The following is a 13,085-nucleotide window of genomic DNA, read 5'->3' on the forward strand; positions in this document are numbered from 1 at the left end:
CCTATATAGTTATTCAGTCTAAAAAGGAAATGAAGTTAGTTTGCCATTAATTGCTCTTAACAGAGCAATTAACTCTTAGAGTTAATAAACTCTTTAGAGTTAATACTTTTACTAAACTGATGGGAATTATATGTGGATGATAATATAACATCACAGACTCACAGGAGTTGGCTATATCACTCAATCCACTCTGCTCATTTGAAGGAACGTGAACCCCAAAGCAGTTTAAGATCACACAGACTGCAAATAGTAGAACTAACATTTGAATACAGGTCCTCTGGCTCCAAATCTGTTATTTCCCCCCATTCCAGGGCACATATTACTCTATGACAGAATAGGTAACATATTTATAATACATATTATAAGCAATTGGAGGAGATTAAGTCATTGATAGACAAACATCTCAAACTCTACAGGTAATATTTGAGAGGTTTTTTCCCTAATGAAATTTTGAGTTTTCCTTCTATCAGTTACCACACACACAAAAAGACATTTCTACTTTTTTCTTTTCAGGGGTTGGGGATATATGTAAAAGGTACCTGACATTTCATGGACATAGGGAATTCTTGGTGAGCAGTTTTCTCCTACCAAAGCAGATCTATACCTCCTCTGCAACTTCAGAATTTTATAGAACATACTAGGATGTCACATAACTTTCCTAGATCACAAATTAATTATATGTCTTGTATCTCGGTCTTATTGATTTAGAGGCTAGTTTTTTACTACAACATGTTATAGCTTCTCAATTATACTTTTACTCAACTTAAGAAAAAAAGCTTAAGCATTGAATAAAAACTTTTAGCATAGATAACCAATTATTTTTAATAGAATAGACTTCCTACTTTTAATAGAATATTTCTAATTTAATAGAAAGGTATACATACAGACATTATCTAGTGCCTACAGCTGGATCTAGGAAAACACGTTAGATGAAATATGTTACATGGAATAAAGAGTCCTCTAGGAACACAGTTATAAATGGGCTCTTTGAACTTAGAACAGGGCCCATGACTTTAAGGTGGCATTTAGTTATATACATACTAAAAATGTTAGTGTGAAACAACACTGGACAGGGAAACCTTATGTGGGATAAATGTCTAAACACACATTTTTGTTTTTGTTTTTAAATCTCAGCCAGATTAACACAAGAGACTTCAATACAATTGAATTCAATATTTAACACACCAGTTAAATTCAAAGAACTATGCCAAGTGCTGGATATACAAAAACAAAAACAACCTACCCATCCAACTTCACCTAATTCAATTTAATTTAACAAACATTTATCAAGGGCAGACTATGAGCAATATAGAGTGCTAGGTACTAGGGACACAAAGTAACTTTCAAAAAGCTAATATTCTACAGAACATTACATTTAATGCTGGTTTGTGTAGCTAATCTTACTTCCCTCTTGCTTATTCATAGACTGAAAAAGATAGATTTTCCCACTTTTTCAATTCTGCAGACCTCTTCCAATTTAGAATGAAGAATAGTTTCTAGGTTTACAATCCTCAAATTTTGCTAATAAAAACAGAATTTTACTATATATACTATCTCAGGTAAATATGAACAAATTATTTTTTTATTTATTTGTTTTTGGTGAGGCAATCTGGGTTAAGTGACTTGCCTAGGGTCACACAGCTAGGAAGTGTCTGAGGCCACATTTGAACTCAGGTCCTCCTGACTAGAGGGCTGGTGCTCTATCCACCTCACCACCTAGCTGCCCAGACAAATTATTTTTAAAAGGTTTCCGAAGTATCCCACTTTAAAAACTTTTTAAAAAGTGACTGAACTGACCAATGAAGAAGTCAGTTCAGTAGGCAAAAATTCTCTATATAGTCATCAAAACTGATCACAGAAAGAACCACACTTCTATTCACCATGGGGAAAGTGCACCTTTAAAATTAAACTATATGTTTTGGAGACTAGCAGCCTAACAAGACTAGGCAGGGATAGCAGATAGACTTCTGTAAACAAGCTTGCTATCTCTGGAGACAAATTCACAGTTTGAAAACTGAAACTAAGCACTGAAGCATTGCTTCAATACTTAATGTGATCTCTAGACACTGGCTTCTTACAGATAGAATGCTTTTCTTTCATCTGTCTAAATTTATATTAGTCTCAGGAAACCCTTCCAAAGATGGAAAGACTAGAGTCTTATTATAATTTATTTTCAAAACTCTCCTAAAAAGTATACAAATTTCTTTCCCTTCTTTCCTTCTTTACCTTACTGTACAAACAAAAGCTAACCAGATTTTCTCTATGAGTTTTAGGGTGTTTTCGGAGATGTGAATCTATGCTTACATCAGTCTAGGAACTCATAGGCTGGAAACTCCCTTGAAGAATGCAGCTAGATAACTCTTCTGCAATTTACAGTCTTTAGTGAGTTTCCCTAGCACACTAAGAGCTTACATGAATGACCCAGGGTTACAAAGTTAAAATATGTTAGGGGCAGAACTTGAACTCCTCACCCAGAGGCTGATCCTCTGTTCACAGGGTCCCTACTGCAGAATAACAGCAAAGTCTAATTACAAATTGGAAACAGCCTGGGAGTTTCTGAAGCCAGAGGAGTCTAAGTCAAGATGAGACTCAAATGACAGATGCAAGTGAAAAGAGTGATCACAACAACAAAGGCTGTTAAGTCTTCAATTTGAAGCACACAATCAGGAGTTGAAAAAGACTTTAGAGATCATCTAATTCATGCTCCTCATTTTATAGTGGAGGCAAATGAGGCCTCCAGCCAGGATCATGCAACACTGCTTTTATTTTAATGTAATTTACATACTTTTGACAACCTGATTAAGAAGCTAACCATATGTTTCATAAAGTATGTGAAATTAAATAGTCATGCTGTTTTCTGGGCAAAATTATTTGACTGACCTTTAAAGTAAACAGCTACCAAACACACTTAGTGGGAAAAATAACTTTGTTTCCTAGAAAAGGGCAAATGGTGAATAATTCCTGAGTCCCAGGGTTTTAGGAGATACGAGTCAAAAGCGCTGATCTAAGAGCCAAAGAGAACTTGGTCTTTTCCTAATCATTTTTATTACAAAATACATTAAGAGAAAAGCATATGTTTTCATTGCTCCAAATTTATTCCTCCAGTATTTATTAATTCTGAAATTATAAGTCACCTATATACATAAAACACAAAATTCTAGCCCACAGAGATCTTATAAAGGAAGTTAGGAAGAACTGTTAGTTCATTGGGAAACTCAAGCAGTACAGAAATTAGGGAATTGTAGGGATGTGCGAGGTAAGTGTACTGTGTTTGTTTTTCTGTCTAGGATGGGTGACCACCAATTATGTCTTGTAGCAAGTGGAAGTTTCTCCCTAGTGGGATGAAGGTGAAAGAACTAGGAATAGATAGGCCTGAATTCTCCTAGATCTACAACTATATTCAACTTTATCTGTGATCATAAGTACCTCACTTTTCCTCCCTGGCCTTGGTTTGCCCATGTGTTAAACGACAAGGTTGGCCTAAATTATTTTCTAAAGTCATGACTAGCTCCAAATGACAAAATAAAACAAAGAAAACCATACCAAAAAAAAAAAAAAGTTGAGATTACACTCACTTAACCACTTTTTCTCACCTAGAAGTTTCTGTCACAGACCTCTCTGTTGAGAAAGGTGTGTCCGTATGTATGTAACATTGTTACATGAGAAACAGCTGCTTCTCAGGGTGTTATAAACGCCAGGATTCAAAGTCAGTATTATTGCTTGGCAGACTGGGAAGCTGTTAAGGATTCTAGAAAATTGTTAATTGATGATCACTGATATCCTTTTTTTTCCCTGGTACGAGAAAATCCTGACACAGATGACAAAATTTCCAAGAACTATATACTAGGTGGAAATAAGGCAATTAAAATACAAAGTGATCCTCAACTTTTCAGAGGGCTAAAAACAATTATAAAATGCACTTCCTTCTCAGCTCCTCTTAGAATTCCTAATTTTGGGGGCAGCGAGGTGGGACAGCGGATAGAGCATCAGCTCTTAAGTCAGAAGGACCTGAGTTCAAATCAGGCCTCAGACATGTAACACTTACTAGCTGTGTGACCCTGGGCAAGTCACTTAACCCCAGTTGCCAAATAAATAAATAATCCCTAGTTTTTCCTCAAAGCTCAGCTCAAAGGTCACCTAAGCCATGAAGCTTTTCCAGATTCCAACTAGTTACTAGTCCCTACACTCCTCCCCCACCAAAATGACTTTTGATTTAGTTTATCTATGTTAAATATATATACCTGAAGTCTCCTCTGATTCCAATTTCTTGAAGACATATAGTGACTGACATGTTAAAATAGTGCTATATAAAGTATCTTCATCTACAAGTATGCCACTGACCCACCATCGGACGTATGCTTCTGTTTGGGAGCCCCCCTCCCTCCCCAGTAGTAAATTTATCTGCCCTTATCACTGCTAGCCATGCCAAAGTTGAGGACTTCACAACACTTCAAACTCAACAATAGAATCACTATGCAAAGATCTGACTCAGGAGCTGGGAAACTGTCTGGAAAAGAATAGTCAACATTCCCTCTCAGACTAATACCAGAGTAAGGTAAGGTGCGTTCTTTCTTAAGTCGTGCTCTTTCCTGACATCACATCTTTCCTGGCACAGGCTAGGAAGTTAGTGGGATTAAAAACCAGAGAGTACGCAGTGAATAGAGCACTGGCCCTGGATTCAGGAGGACCTGAGTTCAAATCCGAACTCATACACATAACACTTACCAGCTGTGTGACCCTGGACAAGTCACTTAACCCTATTGCCTAGTCAAAACAAAAACAAATAAACAAAAAAGAAAGTGATGATTTGCTCTAAGTATTCTTAAGTATAGCACCTGCTAGTGGGATCACTAAGCACCAAGATAAAATGTGTTTCATGTTAAAGTGAATTATATAAACATAAAGGCAATCTGCCATAGTATTTAAAGGTGAGGTTAGATTTAAACACATTAACAATATGTGTCAAATAACATTAGCTGGTGCTTTTCAACTTTTAACAGGATTCAAGAACAAGGAAAGAATTCTCTTTGCCCCCTGCCACACACTACAACACTACCTTCTGCCTTTCCATTCTCAAAGTCAGATAATTGGAATATTAGAGCCTAAGAGCTTACTTAGTATCATTTTACTTATGGGGAAATTGAATCCCAGAGAAGGGAAATGATTTGCACAGGATGACACAAATATTTGAGCGTATCACACTCTCATGCAGGCTTCTGACTGTACCATGTTCTTTCTAGGACACCAGTCTGCCTCCCTCAATCAGGTAACATGGATTTCTCATAGGCAACCCCAAAAGAAAATCCCAGACATCATGCTTTGATCCAGGAAAGACAAATAAGTATCTTTTCACCAGGGAGGTCTCCACATCATAAATATTACTGAAATAGTGTCTTTCTTACAGCATCTTGTGTCCCTCCCTCCCATCTAAGTATGCAGAAAAGCTTAGCTAAACAAACACAGCACATCCCCTCATTAAGTGAGGCCAGCAAGGTACTAGCTATTTCTGAGTCGCTTTGGCCCCAGATGGGGAGGCTGTTATTGAGGACTCACTACAAAATCTCTTCACATAGGGCTGTAGGAAAAATAACACCCCTGTTGATCCTGGCACACCTCCAGCCTGAAATTTCACATTACATGCCTTACCTCTGCAAAAGGAATTACTTCTAGTACCTACAACACCCGCCTGGCTGGTAAGCACCAGACAAATAGCTGTCAGCTATAGCTACTGGCCACATGAGCCACCCAGAACGATTGAATGGCCAATGGCAGGAAAAGCCTAAGAGAGGTCTAAAGGATGCATCTCTCAGATTTCACCTGAGCGAAGGATTTGGACTAGATCTAGGCTTCTGAGTTCCCTTCCAGCTTAAAATCTATGATCCTGTGGATCACCAGCTACTGAAACCAGGTTGCAAAGCCTAAGAGCATTTCATTCCTCCTAGAACGTATCCTTGAACAAACTTCACCAAGACTTTAATGGGCAATTTATTTCCAAATCAGATTCAGAGAGACAGGTCTCAAGGACCAGCTATGTCCCTGAAAACCAAGTTTGGTCCCAGGACATTCTGGGGAGCTCTGAATCATCCCTAGCCCACAGGTGACAGTATCATAGATTTAGAATTAAAAGAGACCTTCCTGGTCATCATGTCTAATTGTCTCACTTTACAGACGAGGAAATGGAGACCTGCTAGAAGGAAATGACTTGCCTACTCCCACAAATAGCAAGTAGCAGTCAGGATTTGAATCCAGGTCTGTTCACTTCAATGGGCACTTCTTCCACTATATCACAACGCTTCTCAAATCTCTAGAAAGCCAATTCATTTTGGAATCAATCTGGAGAGTGATATCTACGGTACAGGGAGTGCTACTTCATCAAACCTCTATTCATAAGATCCCCAATTCCAAATGTTAAACTCTTTTGGAGTTCTCTCAGATACCTCCCACTCCTGCCACCCACTGCAAGAAGCACATACAGCATAACCTAACTAACCCCTTTCTAAAGTACTTACCTTACACTTACACTTTTCCTATTATGCCTTACCCTAACTCAGGAGTACCCATTTCCCCAAAACACCAGCAGCTGAGCTACTTTCTTATGCATTCCTGCTTATCTCTCCACCTGACTCCTACAGACTTTAAAGAACCAAGAACTGGCAAAGAGACAAAGCATCTCTAAATTGAAAGGCATCCTTTCAGTCAAGGCTGGGCCATTAAAAGCAGGAGATACAAGGGAGTGGCTCTAAATAATGGGAGGGAGGGGCAGCTAAGTGGCGCAGTGGATAGAGCACCGGCCCTGAATTCAGGAGGACCTGAGTTCAAATCCAGCCTCAGACACATAACACTTACTAGCTGTGTAACCCTGGGCAAGTCACTTAACTCCATTGCCTAGCCTAAATAAATAAATAAATAAATAGATAATGGGAGGGGAATAAGAGGAAAAGAAAGATAAGAGAAGGTAAGGAGAAGGAATATGAACCTCTGAGCTGCCTTCCCAGGGACAGCTGAACCCTATGCATCAGTCTTAGGTTACGCCTCTATGAAAGAGACTGTCTCCCATCAAGTAGACCCATGTTTCCCCCCCTTCCCTTGGAATAACTCATCCACTATTTAGGAGAGAGCTCTCCTCTACAGATTATCATTATAGGACCTACTCTGATCCTAAGGAATCCCAGCTCGGTCACTTAACTGGCAAGTTATAATTTCTGAAGGACTCAGTTTCTTCATCTAAGGGGATTGGATAAGATCAGAGGTTCTCAAACTTTCTAGTCTCAGGACCCCTTTAACCTCTTAAAAATTATTGAGGACCTCCCCAAAAGCTTTTGTTTATGTGGATTATATAGATATTTACTGTATTAGAAGTTAAAATGTTGCTAAAATATTCTTACGAAAACAGTTTGACCTTGTGGACTCCCCAAAAGGTCTCAAGGACCCCTGGACCACACTTTAGGAATTGTTGGACTAGATTAGCAATAAGATTCCTTCCAGCTCTAGCATTCTTAGATCACCTTCTGGATATTATTCCTCAAATAAATACCCACACCCTAAGAAGTAGCCACCTTCTATACAAAGAGTAGTAAACTCTTAGTCCTGTAGACATTCTCTCCTCCCATTACCTCTACGTAAAATTATAGAAAGAACTGGGAAAGGACCCTAGAGCCTAGATCAGTCAGAGCTGGAAGGAACTTAAAATCAGTACAACCACCTAATTTTACAGAGGAAAATGCAGTGGTCTTGAGCAGTAAAGTGATTTGCCCAACATTACACAGTAAATTAGTTTCAGAGGCAAAACTAGAATGCTCAGTCCAGCGCTCCATCTAATATACCACAATACTTTTCTTCTCTAGTCTTCTCGTTTTCCCTCCCTTTACCAATTGGTAGCATTCTCTCAATCTAGCATTACATGGCTAATCTCAGGATGTGCTTTTTAAAAGCCCCTTTTTAATGCATATTACCAATCTATGGTAGTGTCTCAGTAACTCTAGACTACCAGATGCCCACCATCTTTCCTAACATCCAGGTGAATTCCCAGTTTTGTGCTTTATTGATCCTCTTACCACATGATAAAGAATATTTTTAATTAAATTGTTAAATGCTAATTTATTTCTAAGAAATAAATGATTCCCTGGTGAAATAAAAATTCAAGAGCCACACCCTTGACAACTTTCCAATGGCTGCAGCTTCCCGCTGGCATCTAGCAATAAAGATTTATTTTCATAGAAACAGTCAAAGGTCAAGTTCCAGAATTATGCTTCAGGTCCACCCATGAATCATTCCATGGCTGCAGTCCATAGTTCTCATACATTTTTGCCACAATATTCCCAGAGTAGCTCACAATTAGGCTAGGTCAACATTACTGGTACTGATCCAGAAATAACAACTCACATTTATACAGCACTTGATAGTTTTTAAAAAATACCCTCTTTACCACCCTGTTGTGGTAGTGCAAGTATTTTTAGTTTCGTTTTACAGATGGGAAAATGGAAACTTTGAGAAGTGACTTTCCAATTGTCACACAGCTGGTAAATATTGGGCCCTGTCCACTACACCACTATGCCCCAATTCTCAGGAAGCATGAAGCACAGCATCTTCTTCCTCCCACTTACCAAAAGGATATTAAACCAATTTAGACTGATATCTGGGCTTCTCTCCCAGATGCTTAAGGAACATAACCACAAAATTCTAAAGCTGGAAAGGACACTGGAAATTATTTAGTACAATGGTTCCTCACCTATGAGTCAAATGGAATTACTGCAAAAGATCTGAGAATCCATATATGTACCAATTATTATCATCTTGATCTTTATAGTTCCAACAAAATATGCAGCACCATGAATTCTGTGTCCAGTCTATATTATTGATGACCCATTTCTTTCTAACGGGAATTTTTTTTCTAGACTTTCAGAAAGAAATAGGAATGTTTTTTTCCCCTGTGGTTGATAACATACAAATTCATTTAAAAGTGTTACTGAATTCATAGTCACTTTTCATAATCGTGTTTTTTCAACCAAAGGATACTGATATAAGTACTATTATGGGGGAAAGGGTTTCTACTCAGTGAGGAATGAATATTTTTTATTAAGAAAAAGGTGTCTTCATCCTAAAAAAAGGTGGTCCAATCCTTTTGGATTGGGCCCCAGTTACTCTGGGGCCCAAATCAGGCAAGTGATTTGTCGGAGTTCACACAGTAAGTTGACAACAGGTTCAAGACTAGAGATCAGGTCTTCACAGGATCACAGAATTTGGAGATGGAAGGGCCTTAGAGATCATCTAGTTTAACCTCCTCATTGCACAGATGAGAAACCTGAGGATCAGAGAGGTGCAGGCATTCAATCAAGGTCACAAATGTGGTAAGTAGAGCTGCTTCTAAATCCACTGCTCTTTCCACTACTGTTAACTTTAGAAAATAGCAAAATTTAGAATCAACCCATTTCAGAGCTGAATGAGATTACCATCTAGCCCAATCTCAACTTAAAGAGGAGGGGAGTATCAGAGGAGTGGAGCAATTTGTCTAACATCATACAGTTAGTTAATGATAGAGTTGCAATGAGAACCTGTCTCCTAGCTTCCAGTCTAGCATTCTTTTTTCCTGTATTATGCTACCTCTAATCTAGAACAAAATAAACTCAGACAAAATCCTTAACTGAGTAAATAGGGTACCTGGATGCTCTTTGAATCATTAGACAATCTGTTTTCATAATACTCAGCAATGATACACTTGAAAGTGATGTAAATAATAAATAAAGCCTGTAGAATATTAGTCAACAGAGCTTCTGAGGATGTTTTGCAACCCACCAAATTTTGTTAAAGTACACTCAAAGTCACAGAACGATAGAACTGAAAGGGACTTTACCACACACAATGTTAAGAGTTACGAGGGTCTTTAGAGACCATCACTTTATATAGAAAAAGAAACTGAGGATCAGAATGATTAAGTGACACATTCTCTGCCTGAATTTCTTCCAGTTACATAGGAATGAACCAACATTCTTTAGAAGAAGGGGTTAACTCTGAAAATAAGATGGAAGCATACCAAGACAGCAGGGTGGAGCAAGAGAAAAGTTTAACAACCAAACTAAGCAAAAAAGTTGAAGGAAATGAAACAGTAAAAATCAAATTAAAACAAGAGGAAGTTTTTAAACAAATGTTAAACTCAGACAAAAGTCTACCATGCTTATAGTGCTAACCTAATTATCAATTTCATTTAACTGATAAAAGACGAGTTATGAAAAATAAGGATTTAGATAACTTGCCAGAATAAACAATAAAATTATTATAAGCCAACTAGTGTGGTGTAGTGGATGAAACTGTGACTTGGAAGTTAAAGCAATCTCAGTTTTAATCCTAGCTCTTTCACTAACTGGCTTTGTGACCTTAGCCAAGTAATCTCCCTTTTACAAACCTCAGATTCAGCATCTGTAAAATTGGGGGTTGGACAAACAGTTCTCTAACGACCCTTCTCATTCTGTGTATTCACTCTGAATATTCGCTCCAACTCAAAGGGCAGTAAGACACTGTCATATCTAAGATACCTTGTACATAATTCCAAGAGTTTAAAAAAAAAAAACCCCCACAGATAAGATCACAAAATCTCTGTCCTCTCCAAATGTTTATACACTAACACTTAATAATTTACACTATTCTGTTAATAATTCATTGGCACCACCACTAAAATAGTAAAGGGGTAAAAAGAGTTGAATCCGTCCAAATCTGACACTTAAAAAATGTTTTCTGAATGATATATCTGTGATTCAGCAGTTTTGAAAGTCAATAATTTGTAACAGTAATGTTCTAAAACAGATTCTCAGCCCTGACTTCATGACCATGATGCATATCTGTGATTTTCCGAAGTGCTATAAAATTCCTCCCCAAATTTCGAGAAAAAAAAAATGTTAATTTTCTTTTATTATTAAAAACAAACTTAGTACCACCAGGCACTATTAAGAAACAAGAAATTAACAGAGTATTCCTAGGCACACAGTAGAAACTCACAAAGTTAACTCAAAAACATCAGGTCACTGTAGAGCTGAGTTGAATTTCTCTCTCGGGAGGAAAGTACAAGTCTCACCTTTCTGGAGGATGGGATGGTTGGGTGGGGTACAAAACTCAAAAGCAACGAAATGACACATCTCCAGAAAAAAAAAAAAACAACACAAAAAAACAAAAAGGATGCAACATTGGGAACCGGATTGTGTTGTTAACTTTGTTATTCCTCAAACTCCCAAGTACTAACCGTGAAATTGACAAGAACCTGCCCCAGGAAAGGGACTGGAGCCGCTAGACCCTAAGGCCCTATCAGCTGGCAGCATCTTAGAGAAATCCAAGTTTCTGAAAACACTCCTCCTTTTCACTCTCCTTCTCTAATGGATTTCAGGTTCTTACCCACACACCCCCCGACCAGTGCTGCCCTCCACCCACACTAAACTTTCTAGAAGCTGAATTGCTTCTCTTTGCTTCGTGAGAAACAAAGGTAAGTCCTGCAGTCCCCCAACCCCCGCTTTTTCTTTTTTTTAAACTCAGACACACTAGCAGAGAAGGGTCAGAGAGTGCGGTGCACGCGGGAGGGCGGCAGGGAAGGAGGGCCGGCGGACTGCCCGTGCGCCTGTCCCGGGCCGGGAAGGGGCCGCTGGGGATGGACCATCCTGGGGCGCGGGGGGGTGGCGCCAGTCTCCCGCGCACCCGGGGTGGAACCCTCCTGGGGACCCGTCCCGGGGCTAGCTCGCGCCCACCGCCAGGCCCGAAGGGGAGGGCGGCGGCGGGTCAGTCAGCTGTAGGGGCGCGGAGACCAAGCCGGCCCAGGGCGGGGCAGTACGGGGCAATGGACCGAGGTGGGGGGAAGGGGGGGTCACTCGCCTGCCCACTGTCTGGTTGGCCAGCTGCTTCATGCGGTTGAATTGCTTCTTCATGGTGGCGTCCGGTGGGGCCGTGGAGGCGGCGTGTCCTGGGCAAGGGGGCACGGCGGCGCTCGCGGGCAGAGAGGTGAGGATGCGGCGGGGCCCTGCCTGCTCCTACATAGTGTCCTGGCGGCAGCGACTTTCGCACTGAGCTCCCGGGGCCAGCCGACGCCCCGGCCCCGCCCCCCCGGTCCTCCCCGGCCGGGACCCAGTACACGTCACTTCCTGTCGGGCCGCCTCCGAGCGAGTCTGAGAGGCCTGCCCCGGAGCAGCAGGCTGGGGCCGTCTGCCCCTCCCCCAGGCCCGGGGCCTGGGACCGAGGAGGCGCGAGAGGGGGTCGCCCCCTCCGCGTGCCCGAGGGTTGGGGCAGTTTCGTTTTCTTCTAAGGTCACATGCACGGATAGGAACGGTTTAAAATTAGACCTGGGGAGTTTCAGCCCCTGACATGCGAGCACTTTCCCCCCTGGTGGACATTTAAACGTTTCCCTCCCCTCGCTGGGGAAGAGCAGCATTAACCTTCCGTTTGCAAGCGGGGAAACTGTGGCCACAGACTTCTAAGGAAAGCCCCTGCACAGAGGTGCAGGACCCGAATCGAGTTTGTTGTTTCCTTGGGGTGGAATGAAATGGAGTATGGACAGATTAATTCAATTCAGTAAACATTTATTAAGTATCTAACTATATGCCAGGCACTGTGCTATGCTCTGAGTATACAAAAAGAGGTACAAGACTGTCCCTGTCCTCAAGGAAGTTCTAATAGGCACCCAACTCTGAGGTTGGTGATACAATCCTGGGTTGAGTGGACCCTGTAACCCAATTTGTATGGCATGCTTCTGATCCAGTAATAAGAAGTGGTGTAATGCACCAGATTAGAAGTCAGGTGATGAAGGTTCCAGTCTCAACTTCCCCACCCCCTTACTTAGCCTTATGACTAGGAGCAGGTCACCGAGCCTCAGTTTCCTCAGAAGGAATTATAATCTTTGACCTGTCTATTTCTCAGGGTCATTATGTGCAAATGAGATAATAGATGTCAGAGTGTGTAGAAAGTTGTTAAATGCTGCTATACAAATGGAATGGATGATTATTTCATATCAGTCTAGGAAAGGAAGTAAGTCCCTCATGCCTGAATTCTCTTCCTCTTTGTCTCAGTTTCCTTCCAGCCAAAATCCTGCCTTTCCTTTCAGCTTTACCTAATCT

General features: G+C 40.6%; 1 protein-coding gene across 9 annotated transcripts in view; it reads right to left on the reverse strand.

The window, feature by feature from the left end:
- Positions 1-12,011, reverse strand: part of ARHGAP17 (Rho GTPase activating protein 17) — a 130,400-nt gene extending 118,389 nt beyond the window's left edge. For 7 of the 9 annotated variants that reach the window (XR_003568919.1, XR_003568918.1, XR_003568917.1 and 4 more), the window contains exon 1: positions 11,851-12,011. Coding sequence is in view for 6 of the 9 variants with exons in the window: in XM_027859769.1 (XP_027715570.1) it covers positions 11,851-11,903 (53 nt within the window). In the remaining 3 variants the exon portion in view is untranslated. The remainder of the gene's footprint in view (positions 1-11,850) is intronic. The other 2 variants (XM_027859765.1, XM_027859771.1) reach the window with 2 other exon arrangements.
- Positions 12,012-13,085: the final 1,074 nt, after the last annotated feature.

Source organism: Vombatus ursinus, unplaced genomic scaffold (genome assembly GCF_900497805.2).
Source record: "Vombatus ursinus unplaced genomic scaffold, bare-nosed wombat genome assembly UNPS02014171.1, whole genome shotgun sequence".
Classification (NCBI taxonomy): domain Eukaryota; kingdom Metazoa; phylum Chordata; class Mammalia; order Diprotodontia; family Vombatidae; genus Vombatus; species Vombatus ursinus.